At 38.7% G+C, this 14,145-nt stretch overlaps 1 protein-coding gene and 1 pseudogene across 1 annotated transcript; both read left to right on the top strand.

The window, feature by feature from the left end:
- The first annotated feature begins 3,138 nt into the window (after positions 1-3,138).
- On the top strand, positions 3,139-13,872 carry LOC112624343 (annotated as a pseudogene).
- On the top strand, positions 9,037-9,579 carry LOC112625326 (cytochrome b-c1 complex subunit 6, mitochondrial). Its single transcript, XM_025386593.1, has one exon. It carries the CDS (start codon positions 9,101-9,103, stop codon positions 9,374-9,376), a length of 276 nt encoding a protein of 91 aa, XP_025242378.1. The 5' UTR covers positions 9,037-9,100; the 3' UTR covers positions 9,377-9,579.
- Positions 13,873-14,145: the final 273 nt, after the last annotated feature.

The following is a 14,145-nucleotide window of genomic DNA, read 5'->3' as shown; positions in this document are numbered from 1 at the left end:
TATCTCATTTCTTAGGTCTAGTAGTAATCATTTTGTAAATTTTGGAGCTCCAGTGTTAGGTGCTTATATATTTAGGATTGTGATATTTTTCTGTTGGACTGGTACTTTTATCATTATATAATATCCCTCTTTGTCTTTTTTAACTTCTGTTGCTTTAAAATTTGTTTTGTCTGACATAAGAATAGCTACTCTTGCTCACTTTTGGTTGCCATTTGCATGGAATATCTTTTTCCACCTCTTTACCTTAAGTTTATGTGAGTCCTTATGTGTCAGGTGAGTCTCTTGAAGACAGTGGATACTTTGTTGGTGAATTCTTACCCATTCTGCCATTCTATATATTTTAAGTGGAGCATTTAGGTCATTTACATTCAAAGTTAGTATTCAGATGTGAGGTGCTATTCTATTCATTGTGCCATTTGTTTCCTGTATACCTTGTTTTTTTTTCTTTTTTTTTCCATCATGTTGTTGTTTTATAGGTCCTGTCAGATTTATGTTTGAAAGAGGCTCTCTTTTAATGTGATTCCAGCATTTGTTTCAAGATTTGGAGCTCCTTTTAGCAGTTCCTGTAGTTCTGGCTTGGTAATGACTGGTTCTCTCAGCATTTGTTTATCTGAAAAAGACTGTATCTTTCCTTCATTTAGGAAGCTTAGTTTTGATGGATAATTGTTTTGTTTAAGGAGGTCAAAGGAAGGATCCCAATCTCTTCTAGCTTGTATGGTTTCTGCTGAGAAATCTGCTGTTAATCTGACAGGTTTTCCTTTATAGGTTCCCTGACACTTCTGCCTCATAGCTCTTAAGATTCTTTCCTTCATCCTGATGAGTATGGGCCTAGGTGGTGACCTTTTTGTGAAGAGTTTCTCAGGGATTCTTTTGGCTTCACGTATTTGTATCTCTAGATCTCTCGCAAGGCCAGGGAAGTTTTCCCTGCTTATTCTCTCAAATGTTTTGCAAACCTTTAGATTTCTCTTCTTCCTCAAAAACACCAATTATTCTGATGTTTGGTTATTTAACATAATTCCCAACTTAAAATAAAGTGAGTAATTCAATAGTACTGTTCTGGTAACATCCTTGTGAGGCTTAAAAGTAATGCATGCTGTTTATAGCAGCACAATTTGTAATTACAAAAATATGGAACCAAACAAAATGCCCATCAACAAACATAGATAAAGAAAATATGGTATGTATACACCATGGACTACTACTCAGCCATTAAACAGAATAAAATAAAATAATAGCCTTTGCAGTAACCTGAATGGAGCTGGAGACCATTATTCTAAGTGAAGTAACTCAGAAATGGAAAACCGAACATCATATGTTCTCATTTATAAAAGGGAGCTAAGCTATGAAGATTCAAAGGCATAAGAATGATATAATGAGCTTTGGGAACTCGAGGAGGAAGGTTGAGAGGGGAGGTGAGGGATATAAGACTACATATTGGGTGCAGTGTATACTGTTTGAGTGAAGGGTGCACAAAAATCTCAGAAATCACCACTAAAGAGCTTACCCAGGTAACCAAAAACCACTTGTATCCCAAAAACTATTTAAATTAAAAATAAATAAATTTCAAATATAAATATAATGTATATAACTCATCCAGCAGAGGCCACCATGTGCCTGTCACATCATAAGCACCTGATAATCAGGAACTCCTACTATTAGTACCTTACTTCCAAGTATTCTGATATTTATTTTGGCATTGACCATGTTGAACATCCTGCAAAGTTGAATAATTTGACAAATAAATAATGAAAATGAATTGTTGGAAGAATACATTTTAATTGAATTTTTAAAATAATATTTGCAATTTTGTTGATTCTGTCTAGAAAGAGTTCTGTGAATTTTACTTGTTTTACCACAATGAAGACAGATATTACAGTACACTGCCAAGCACTGGAAATATGTGTTCAACTTTTATTTTTAGAACATCTATGGATAAGATCTGTTAGCTAGAAATTCAAACACACAGTGACTCCAATTTTGAAATATGTATGTGTGGGTCTGAGTGTATACACACACACACACACACACACACACACACACCCCACCACCACCAACTCTAACCTCTGTAATCTGGGGCTCAAACCAAAGCTAGAAAGAGTCTCTACACATAAATCAAATAACGGAACAGGCTGCGAAAGCTAAGTTGCAAATGGGTGTTGGAAACAAGTAACACACAGAAGTGGTGAAGAGAGAAAATTAAAAGAGGAGAATAGGCAAATACAAGGAGAAAGAGATGTCATCCCATGCAGGAAGGTAAATATATTCTTATAGAGTCAGATCCTGTTGGCCTAAGCAGAAAATTGACCAAGAAAGCAGTGTATTTTATGTGAACAGATACTAACTCTGTCAGCAAAATGAAGGTGACTTGGAACTTCATGTACCAGTCAATAGTTGTAGGTAAACAAACGTTTTCAGCACAGCATTAGGAAATGTCAAGCAAGATTAAACATCTTTGGAGAAAAAAAGCAACAGCAACATAAGGATGGCCTTAATGAATGTATTCCATTTTATCTTAGTGTGTTATTATACTTAACTGTGTTTATCTATTTTTATATGTAATCACATATGTAATCACATTTTAATATGTAGCTCACTGCAATCTCCACCTCCAGGGTTCGAACGATTCTCCTGCCTCAGCCTCCCTAGTAGCTGGGATTACAGGCGCCCGCCACCACGCCCAGCTAATTTTTTTTTGTATTTTTAGTAGACACGGGGTTTCACCGTGTTGACCAGGCTGGTCTCGAACTCCTGACCTCGTGATACGCTGCCCCGGCCTCCCAAAGTGTTGTGATTACATGCTTCTTTAAAAGGTATTTTTATTCTCTTTATAAGCCAGAGGAGATCATTTCTATGGAGCACTTGTTAGGTACCAGACATAGGAGTAGATGTTGCATGTACAAAGATGAAATGACACAATTTCTGACTTCAAGAGTGGGAAAACACTGGTACCATCTCTCTGACTTTATAGGTAATCAAATGCAAAGCAGCTGTGCTATGGGAGTTAAAGAATCGCTTTTCTAGAGGTAAGGCCCATGAAGTTTGTATTAAGGTGAAACACATTTTTCCATTTGTATTTAAATTTTAAAAAACTCAGAAAAGGGACAAGTCGGAGGGGAGGGAGACGCCAAGGTGGACAAGATGGTGGCGGCAGCTGCCCAGGGGGGGAGAAGTGGTGGTAAGGGAGGCAGTAGTGGGGCTGGCGGTGGTTCCAGCTGCAAAACAGGCAGTGGCCCTAGCGGCTTGTTTGAAGATAGATGATAAGCCTGTAAAAATTGACCAGTAGGATGGATCAGCCGTGAAAAACTATTTGGGTGATTCTGCCAAAAAGGAAAGATCCTACAGGAATGGATCCTGACGATATTTGGCAACTGTCCTCCATCTTAAAAGGTTTGATGACAAATACACCTTGAAGCTGACCTTCATCCGTGGAAGAACAAAGCAGCAGCGGGAACCCAAGTTCACCAAGTCCATGGCTAAGTTTTTTGACCACAATGGGATCCACTGGTCGTGGATGCATATAAGCCTGAAATATCCAGGCTCCATGACAGTCATGACAGTCTCACCATAGAAAGAAAAACAAAATAGCAAATTCTAAAAGTAGCCCTCTTTCTGCTGAATCTTGCTGAATTACTGACTTCGGGGGTGGGGGAGATAAAAAGAACTTAAAATGGGTAAAGTAAGAAATGTTAAAAAGTCTCTGTTTTGCCCTGAAATTTTAGTCTATTCTGGATAAATAGGATTTTCTAACATAGATGTGAGAAGTTGTAGCTCTGATGTCAGGCCGTAGTCTCCTTGGTCTGCTGATTGCATTATTTTAATTTGCTTTTCTGGGAAAGCAGTTTTGCTAAAAGCAGTACAGATTTTTTCCTTTGTACCTAGCAATACATTATATAGTATAGCTTTGGGCCAATTAGCATTTTAAGACTCAATTTTTTAAAATTATTTATCTGTTGTTGACTTTGTGAATTCCTATTTCAACAAGTGTTTCCTTGAAAAATTCAGAATACAACTTCTTGAGTATGACAGCTTTCCTTCACACACTATTTTTGAGGGTGTGTATATATCTGATTTGGTGAGAATTTAAAAAACACAGCTTTTGCTTGTAATCCCAGCACTTTGGGAGGCTGAGGCGGGCGGATCATGAGGTCAGGAGATCAAGACCATCCTGGCTAACATGATGAAACCCCATCTCTACTAAAAAACACAAAAACTCAGCCAGGCATGGTGGCAGGCGCCTGTAGTCCCGGCTACTCAGGAGGCTGAGGCAGAAGAATGGCCTGAACCCAGGAGGCGGAGCTTGCAGTGAGCCGAGATCCCACCACAGTACTCCAGCCTGGGCTACAGAGTGAGACTCCGTCTCAAAACAAAAACAAAAACAAAAAACAAGAAAAAGCAAAAAAAAAAAAAAAAAAAAAAAAAAAAAAAAAAAACCACACACATGGCTTTTAAATTTGTTTGAAACAGATCTTTTGCCTGTTACATTTTGCGCTTTTAACCAATTAAAGAAGCCAATGGCATTTTAATTTTATATTGTGTTTTCTACTAGTATATCCCTGTTGATTTGTTTGTGCCTTTTATTAACTGCCATTTAAAATTTTTTTCAATAAAAGGATGGAAGATGTGGGAAAAAAAAAAAAAACTCAGAAAAGTTAAAAACGGACAACCAAAAATCCACTAAGACTTTTTTTATATATAATCAACCAGCAAATAGAATACACTTGTTGTGACAGAAAGGTATAAATATAAATTATTAAATTTTTAAAAAGTGATCAAAGAATACATACAATATAATTCCAGTAAAAGACAGAAAAAAATTTCAAAGGGATATGTATCAAGACTTCAAAATCAATTAGCATTAGATATTTTCTATGTGTTAATTTGCAATTTCTACTTCTATTTTTTTAAAGTATGCATTCTTGTATATTATTTAAGATGTAACTAATTCTGTATCAATTACTTCACAGATTATTCTAAATTGTTTAATTCAAGAAAGGAAGGTAGAGGAGGGTTTCAGCCTGGATAACCTTGAGGATAAACTCAATCTTTCGTATTTGGGAATAGTAGGATTAGCAAAACCCTTGAAAACATTTTGAAAGCACAATTTCAGGAAACTGGGATTTTTAAATTCATCTGAGACTCACGATCTTTTCTGAATCTAAACATCTTCTCTTTACTCTGTAGATGGTGGTGTAGGAATCTGTAGCACAGATGACCAAGTGGTTAGTGGTACCACGGTGACCCCAATCCCTGTGATTTTAAGCCATGAGGCAACTGGCATAGTGGAGAGCGCTGGAGAAGGGGTGACTACAGTCAAACCAGGTACAGGATTCACACTCAGGGAACATGCTTGGTTCACCATCCTAAGATTTCCCAGCCTGGATGAGGAAACAGAGGCAATGAGAGACGAAAGGGCTTGCACAAGGTCACCATGCAGCCAGGACTTCAGGTGTTTTCCTCTTTCCCTCTCGGCCTGCCTGACTCAAGCATGTATGCATTCAGTCACTCATGTATTCTACCCTTCAACCATTATGTACTGAGTATCTACTAGACGCCAGGCACCAGGTTAGTGTCTGAAGATACGTGAGGATCAAAAGGGACACAGTGCCTACCAGTGTGGCATTCATAATCTAGTAACTTCCGTATTAGTGTTGGTGAACACGGTCTTCTGTCAGGGCCGAGACAACTAGAAATGGGAGGAGGGAAAAAACATAAGTATGGACATTGTTCTGTGCTGAGTTCACAAAATGGAGGCTACATGGCTAGAGCCAAATGAACATGAACTTTTCTTAGGTGACCTATGCAGCCCCTTCACCAATTTCCTCTTCCAACATGGTCTGTCTTCCTGAGCATGGAATCAATGAAACAGACTAGGTGAAAGGAAATGAAAGAGACATAGAAGGAACCATCCCGCCATCAACAATATCTGCCTTATTACCTTTAGCCATGCTTAAATGCCACTGGTTATGGATTGCTAATTATACAGGGGGAATAACTAGGACGTTTCTATACCATCATTTTCACATGAATTTTACATATAAGATGTTATGGGCCAACCATTTTTCTTGGTCTTGTGGAATAGGTAGTGTAGATGATTAAAAATAAAAATTATGTTTAATTTTTAAAAATCACTTTTGCTGCTAGATTGGACCTGCCACCTTACCAAATACTTATTTGAACTGTGAACAGAAAAATAAAATTAACTGTTTAATTTGAGTTTCAGCTCTTACTAATTTCTTTAGTCAGAAATTAATAACAAAATGACACCCTTACTTTTCACCCCTTCTCCCTCCACCACAATAGGAACAGTAAATAATTCACAAATTATCACCAGCTAAAAACATTTCAAAGTCAGTTCTTATCCTAAAAGTCCCTAACTTATTGTAGAGGGTTGAAATTTCCAGAGGAATTTCTGAAATTATTCTTTGTCCCATTTTTGTTAGTTTTCCTCAAAAAAGAACTAAGATCATTTTAAAAGCATTCATTTCATAATAAAGATAAACCTAGTCACTTTGAAAAGAATTAGTTCAAAATTCTCATTTTTATTTTAAATCAAACTATAATAAAAAACAGGTCTTACCAACATCTAGTGGCACTATTATACCCTACTTTCAACTAAAATTTATATTTATACTTACAGTAAGATTTAAATAGTTAAGGATTAAATTAAATGTCTGTAAAGCCTCCAGGAGAAATTGATACACTGCATACAAGTTAACACAGTGAAAGCAATTTTTCCAATCCATGTTGTTTCCCATATTTGCATTTCCTCTTTAGGAATCTTCAGGCACTTATAAACCCAAACGTATAAACAAGGCTGTGGCAGGCAATGACAAATGACATAGTTGTGATTGGACTGTAGTTTTTGGAGACTTTTAAAGACACATGCTTCTAATTTTTTTTTTTTTTTTTTTTTGAGACGGAGTCTGACTGTGTCGCCCAGGCTGGAGTGCAGTGGCCCGATCTCCGCTCACTGCAAGCTCCGCCTCCCGGGTTCACGCCATTCTCCTGCCTCACCCTCCCGAGTAGCTGGGACTACAGGCGCCCATCACCACGCCCGGCTAATTTGTTTGTATTTTTAGTAGAGACGGGGTTTGATGGTCTCGATCTCCTGACATGGTGATCTGCCCACCTTGGCCTCCCAAAGTGCTGGGATTACAGGCGTGAGCCACTGCGCCTGGCCAGCTTCTAATGTTTTAAAGACATGTGAGCTTTAAGTTTTTGTTCTATTAATACCTGGATAGAAATTGTAAAAGAATTTGTTTTATCCCTCTCCAGGTGATAAAGTCATCCCACCTCTTATTCCTCAGTGTGGAAAATGCAGACTCTCAAAATCTGGAAAGCAACTACTGCTTGAAAAACGAGTAGGTTTCTGATGCTCTCTTTGCTCAGATACTGAGTGTGCACAATAGTTATGCTCCTGTCTCATTCCTTTGTGTGTCTCTATATTGCATTGTCCTGTGTGAGCAATCCTCGGGGGACCCTGCAGGATGGCACCAGGAGGTTCACCTGCAGGGTGAAGTCCATCCACCACTTCGTTGGCATTAGTAGCTTCTCTCAGTACGCGGTGGTGGATGAGAATGCAGTGGCCAAAACTGATGCAGCCTCGCCCCTGGAGAAAGTCTGCCTCATTGGCTGTGGATTTTCAACTGGCTATGGGTCTGCAGTCAAAGTTGCCAAGGTAAGAATGACAATGGATGATAAAAACCAGTTACACGCAGACTGTCAGGAACGAAAAGGGAAGCAATTTCGCACAAGATTTGAAGATTATTTTTGTAGATCTGAAGTGTTGATTAAGAGTAGAAAAATGGGGCCGGGCGCGGTGGCTCACGCTCCCAGCACTTTGGGAGGCCAAGACAGGTGGATCACGAGGTCAGGAGATCGAGACCATCCTGGGTAACATGGTGAAACCCTGTCTCTACTAAAAATACAAAAAAAAAAATTAGCCGGGCGCGGTGGCGGGCGCCTGTAGTCCCAGCTACTCAGGAGGCTGAGGCAGGAGAATGGCGTGAACCTGGGAGGCAGAGCTTGCAGTGAGCCGAGATCGCACCACTGCACTCCAGCCTGGGTGACAGAGCAAGACTCCACCTCAAAAAAAAAAAAAAAAAGAAGAGTAGAAAAATTGCCCAGAAAGGATTGAGAACACAGGCTAGAAATTTCACCTGTTTATCACAGATAAAAAGCTGTTAAGAAAATGTAAAGATTTCATTTTCAATAAGTATTCTGTATTTGCTCTTTATGAGGTCATGAAATGTTAGGCCTGAGAATTCATTTAGTAATTCTTTCAACAATTAGAGAGCACCTACACATGCCTCAGGCACCCTAGGTTCTGCTAGGTTCTGAGACAGCAAAAGTAAATGAAATAAAGCGTTTGCCCTTGAGGAGCATCTAGTCTGCAGATCCTCTACTCCCAGAATTAGGATCAACAGTAGAGTCCAAAACCTTACCGGATGCACTTCCAAACCAAGGCTCACCCACTCTGTGGATTCTTAGACGGAAAGTAATGAAGCTTCAGTGATGCATAATTCACTCATCATGGCTTTTCACTGCTAAACTAACTCTCCTACCATGAACATATACCACACATATACTTCAGAAGTGTTCAATTTCAAGCTGAAATTCTTTAAAGGCTCCTCATCTGAGTAGGCTGAAAATCTAGTAGTATCTTTATTTTATGAAACTGAGGTCTAGATATATAAAGATATTTGCCCCAAATCTCACTGCTGGTTAAATGAGAGCTGAGACTAGAACATCATCTTTCTCAAATCTCCTGCTGAATCTTAAATCACAATACATAATTATTAGCACTTTTAAATCACAGTCACAAGCCTTGTATTTTTGTAAATAAGATAGAAAGTGGTGTTGTACCCCATAGTATTGAATAACATTTGGTCAATGAATGAGTGAATAGACACCCTTAAGGGAATATAAGGCTGAGATTATTTGGGACGGTAAAGCATGTTACCCACAATGAAGGCTGACTATGGGAGAACAGGTTAATCAATAGCCCTTAGCCAATTTAAACAATTTAGAGCTTCTTGATCCTGAAGTGGATTAGGTGCCGCTGTTGCTGCTCTTGTTGAATCTAGAACCGTAGCCAGACATGGGACTGGAGGACGAGCGAAAGATGCTTACCGAGTCCGGAGATCCTGAGGAGGAGGAAGAGGAAGAGGAGGAATTAGTGGATCCCCTAACAACAGTGAGAGAGCAATGCGAGCAGTTGGAGAAATGTGCAAAGGCCCGGGAGCGGCTAGAGCTCTGTGATGAGCGTGTATCCTCTCGATCACATACAGAAGAGGATTGCACGGAGGAGCTCTTAGACTTCTTGCATGCAAGGGACCATTGCGTGGCCCACAAACTCTTTAACAACTTGAAATAAATGTGTGGACTTATTCACCCCAGCCTTCATCTTCTGGCCATCAGAATATTTCCTTATGGTTTTGGATATGCCATTTGTTTCTTATTTGTATAACTGTAAGTTCACGTGAACCTCATGGATTTTGGCTTAGGCTGGTAGCTTCTATGTAATTCGCAGTGATTCCATCTTAATAAAAGTTCTGTGATCTGCAAAAAAAATAAAAATTAAAAAATTAAAAAACAATTTAGAGCATATCTTTCCCAAATTTCTGTGACTTTAGCAGTTAGTCCTTTGTTCAATTGCCTCATCCGTTTTAGCAGTTGGTCTAAGTGAGCCTATGCAAGAACAGAAGATGAGAATACTCATAACAATAGGTTGTATTCATTATTAAAATACAGACAAACGTTTCATTGTGTGTTGTTCACTAGTGTATTTTTAAAGCAGGGATATACTCTTCACGACTATCGAATGTTAATGAATCAACAAGTTAATTATTGAGGGTTTAATGGAAATTTTTCTGTCTCCTGGAGTAGCCTTTTCCACTTATTTTATTTTCCAAATATTGCCTTTGTGTATGTATGAGATACTGAAGCCGGCTATCAAGGGATTTCAGCAATCGGGAGTCCCTTCAAGATTGTAATCACTGCCATCTGGATCTCAAAGAGCATCCAGTCCCCTGGTTCCCAGCTGAGTTCCACCTGCAGAGATTCTCATTTAATTGGCATGGACTGTGGCCTGGATAGTGGGATGGTCTTAAATCTCCCCAGATGAATCCAATATACAGCAGTTTAAGAACCACTGACAAGTTCAACCCCCTGAATTTAAACATGAATCAACTGAAGCCAAAAGAGGTTTTGATAACAGGTTGGACAGAAGAGTCTGAGCAGCATTTGATAAACACTAGGCATGGCATTTTATAAAGCTTAGGCGCTTTCTAACAATCATTACTTAATCCATTTTTGCGTTTTCCAAAAGCACAGGTCACCCCAGGCTCTACCTGTGCTGTGTTTGGCCTGGGAGGGGTCGGCCTATCTGTTGTTATGGGCTGTAAATCAGCTGGAGTGGCCAGGATCATTGCAATGGACATCAACAAGGACAAATTTGCAAAGGCCAAAGAGTTGGGTGCCACTGAATGCATCAACCCTCAAGACTACAAGAAACCCATCCAGGAGGTGCTAAAGGAAATGACTGATGGAGGTGTGGATTTTTCATTTGAAGTCATCGGTCGGCTTGACACCATGGTATGTACCATGACATGCCCTGAGATTTTTGCGTCTGCAACCTGGAGGATGTTTTTAGGCAACAGAATATACATATTATATATAAAGGATATTTTAAATGATGAATGGAAATTTCCCATCATCTGTTTGTTAACTGGCTTATTTAATTTATTGTTATGAAAAATCTACCATTGAATCAGCTACACAAACTTGTCTCAAGTCGTATTTCCTCTTGAGGAAAGAAAAGTGGCTTGTTTTTCTTAACTGTATCATTACAGATTTACTTTATTAATTTTCAGTTGAAACTTGAAACTCAAGTAACTATAAATAATAAGAATTATGCTCTCAAATTGGCTAGTTTTATTTTTCTCCTACAATTTTAAGAAAAACAGTTTAACAATTTTGTATACGTTCTTGATTAATTCCAAACTTTTTATACATATTATTCTTTGGCCAAAAGAAATGAGCAAGTTTAGACCAACTATTATTTTATTGACAGGAAATGTGCTCTAAGGAAAGTGACTGCTTTAATATATCATTATATTTTACCACAGAGACAGGACAGTGCCTGGCACGTAGATGGCATCCAATACTAGTTGGACTGAATATTTAAAAAATCAACAGATTTTTACTACCCCCAAACTTAAGAGCTACATATCTCATAGCATTGTTTATAGATTACATAAGACAATACATGTGACATACTTAGCACAGTGCCACCTGTCATATGGTAAGCTTCCAATAAATGTCAGCTGCCTTTTTTTTTTTTCTTTTTGAGTCAGGGTCTCACTCCGCCATCCAGGCTGAAGTGCAGTGACATGATTATAGCTCACCGCAGCCTCTACCTCCTGGGCCCAAGTAATTCTCCTACCTCAGCCTCCAGAAATGCAGGGATTAGAGGCATGAGCAAGCACACCTAACTTCACTTGGCATTATTGATATCAAATATTATTTCCAATCTTGCAGTGCTTATATCATCTTTGGCTTATACATGATTTACTTTCAAATAATTACAAATATCAATCGCAATGGGAAACACATCTCTAGTTATATTTCACCTACCCAGAATTCTCTAGAATCCTACTAAAAAAGTCTCCAGAGACCAACAGGTTTCCATTGCTGAGGTTTTCTAAAAGGTCCAGCAGTGTGGGTAACAGGGAGCAGAACCCCAGAGATCAAAGCTTTTGGCAGCCTTGACCTGGGACAGATGCCACAGAGTAATAAAGTGTCAAGAGAATTCAATTTTTCCAGGGCTATGGCTTTTCTCTTTATGCTCTTTTTCTATATTTCTGTCCATTTTCTCATGTGCAACTGGAGTGTACCTTATCTCAAGATACCAAATATCTCACAGCCACATGTTCTGAGGATGTCTGGTCTTCCAAAGCTCAGAATCCAAAATCAAAGAACTAATCATTACATATCTTGGGAGGATTCTAAACCATTTTGTTGCTACAGAACATGTTCAAAATCCTGACTAGAGAATTCTTTCTAGACTGTCTTTTGAGGTTCCTGAATAATCAGTGCATTTCAATGTAACACCGATATACATTTGGGGAGATAAAAACAATATTTAAAACATGTCCATTTCATATATGGACAGAATAGGAGTCCATTTAAAATGGAGGCCATCAAGTAGACAAGAGACTAATTTTGGTGATATAATCATTTCACTTGTTCACCGTTAAAATATCTGCTTGAAAGTACTGAGTTCAAAATAACTACTTAATAAATGAATGAAAAATGAATTAACTCACTCACAGATTGCCTAAGAATTTTGTGATGATGAAATTGTATGCTTATATAAGGAATCAGACTTTATATATGTTTGTAATGATGTTTTCCTCTTCATTTCTTTATTAGGAAGAATTAAGTGCACATCAAGTTATTCATCTATTCTTTCATTCAAAAACCACTTTCTGGGCATTTCCTAAATCCACAGCACTATTCTATGCAAAAAAAAAAAAAAAAAGAGCGGGGGGATGAAGGAGCAAAGGACATGATCTCTTCCCTCTACACAGTCACAATCCAGCTAAGCCTATTACATGATATTGTGCATTATGAGTAGGAACTATGTGACTCCACATTAAGGATGCTAAATATTCACTTTATTCCAGATGGCTTCCCTGTTATGTTGTCATGAGACATGTGGCACAAGTGTCATTTTAGGGGTACCTCCTGATTCCCAGAACCTCTCAATGAACCCTATGCTGCTACTGACTGGATGCACCTGGAAGGGGGCTATTTTTGGTGGTGTGTAGTTAGGTTTCAGAGCCAAATTCTCATTAACCTTAAAATTTCTCCCTTTTTACAAGTGACAAGGCAAGGTTTTTAAAAGCAATGTGATCAAAAATAAATTAAAATTCCTATTCTATTTATAGGCTGCAAATCTACTAGATGTAGAACTAATGCAGACAGAAGGTCCCAAAATAGACTTTTCTAATGTCACCGCTAACCAGGACCTTTCTTTCATCTCCATCTGTTTTCGAACCTGTGACTCTGTAAGGCATAGAAATTTCTAGTAGGACATAGAAATCTATAACAATATTTCATATCTACACCCAAATTAGGACAACTGATAAATTTGCTCCTTAACTTTGGGCATAAGCATCTGTACTACAACATCTCTTCGAGAAAGATAGTGAGTAAGACTCTTGTTATCTGCAAATTTTTTTCTAGGTCAAAGCACTGTAAAAGATATTGAAGTTACTCTATCTCTTATTAACCTCAGTTATAGCAGTCTGGAATGCACTTTTTCTAAACTTTCATTTATTTGGAAAATCTTCTCTTCAATTCTCCTATTTACCCCTGGTTGAATCTAACAATGATATTGTCTTCTTTTCAGGCTTTAAGAGTAAAGAATCTGGCCGGGCGCGGTGGCTCAAGCCTGTAATCCCAGCACTTTGGGAGGCCGAGACGGGTGGATCACGAGGTCAGGAGATCGAGACCATCCTGGCTAACACGGTGAAACCCCGTCTCTACTAAAAAATACAAAAAAACTAGCCGGGCGAGGTGGCGGGCGCCTGTAGTCCCAGCTACTCGGGAGGCTGAGGCAGGAGAATGGCGTGAACCCAGGAGGCGGAGCTTGCAGTGAGCCAAGATCACGCCACTGCACTCCAGCCTGGGCGGCAGAGCGAGACTCTGTCTCAAAAGAAAAAAAAAAAGAGTAAAGAATCTGTCCCCAGACTTGTGGCTGACTTTATGGCTAAGAAGTTTTCATTGGATGCACTAATAACCAATGTTTTACCTTTTGAAAAAATAAATGAAGGATTTGACCTGCTTCACTCTGGGAAAAGGTAGATTTAAAGTTGGTTTTTGTTTTGCTTTGTATTCTACAGTAGTGGGTTGTCTAGCAGAGAATGAAAAAGTGGAAAGATGAGAAAAAATTAGAGTGCCTTTGTTTTTCCATTACCTGTTCAGTCTTTGCATGCAGCACATGTAAGATCTTACTGTGAGAAGCTGAAAATAGTTGCTTTGCATTTCCTATCTTGTTGAAGTCAAATTATGTTGATTACAGCAAATCTGAATGATCAGAGTCACGCAGCCTTCTTTAAAAGAGAACACTCACCTTTG

This window comes from Theropithecus gelada, chromosome 5, assembly GCF_003255815.1.
Source record: "Theropithecus gelada isolate Dixy chromosome 5, Tgel_1.0, whole genome shotgun sequence".
In the NCBI taxonomy this organism is placed as follows: domain Eukaryota; kingdom Metazoa; phylum Chordata; class Mammalia; order Primates; family Cercopithecidae; genus Theropithecus; species Theropithecus gelada.
Note: the sequence above shows the minus strand (reverse complement) of the source record. Positions and strands in the feature narration are given on the sequence as shown.

What these genes read in the sequence shown, in the direction of transcription:
- LOC112625326 (XM_025386593.1), top strand. Translation starts at nt 9,101, where the DNA reads ATGGGACTGGAGGACGAGCGAAAGATGCTTACCGAGTCCGGAGATCCT.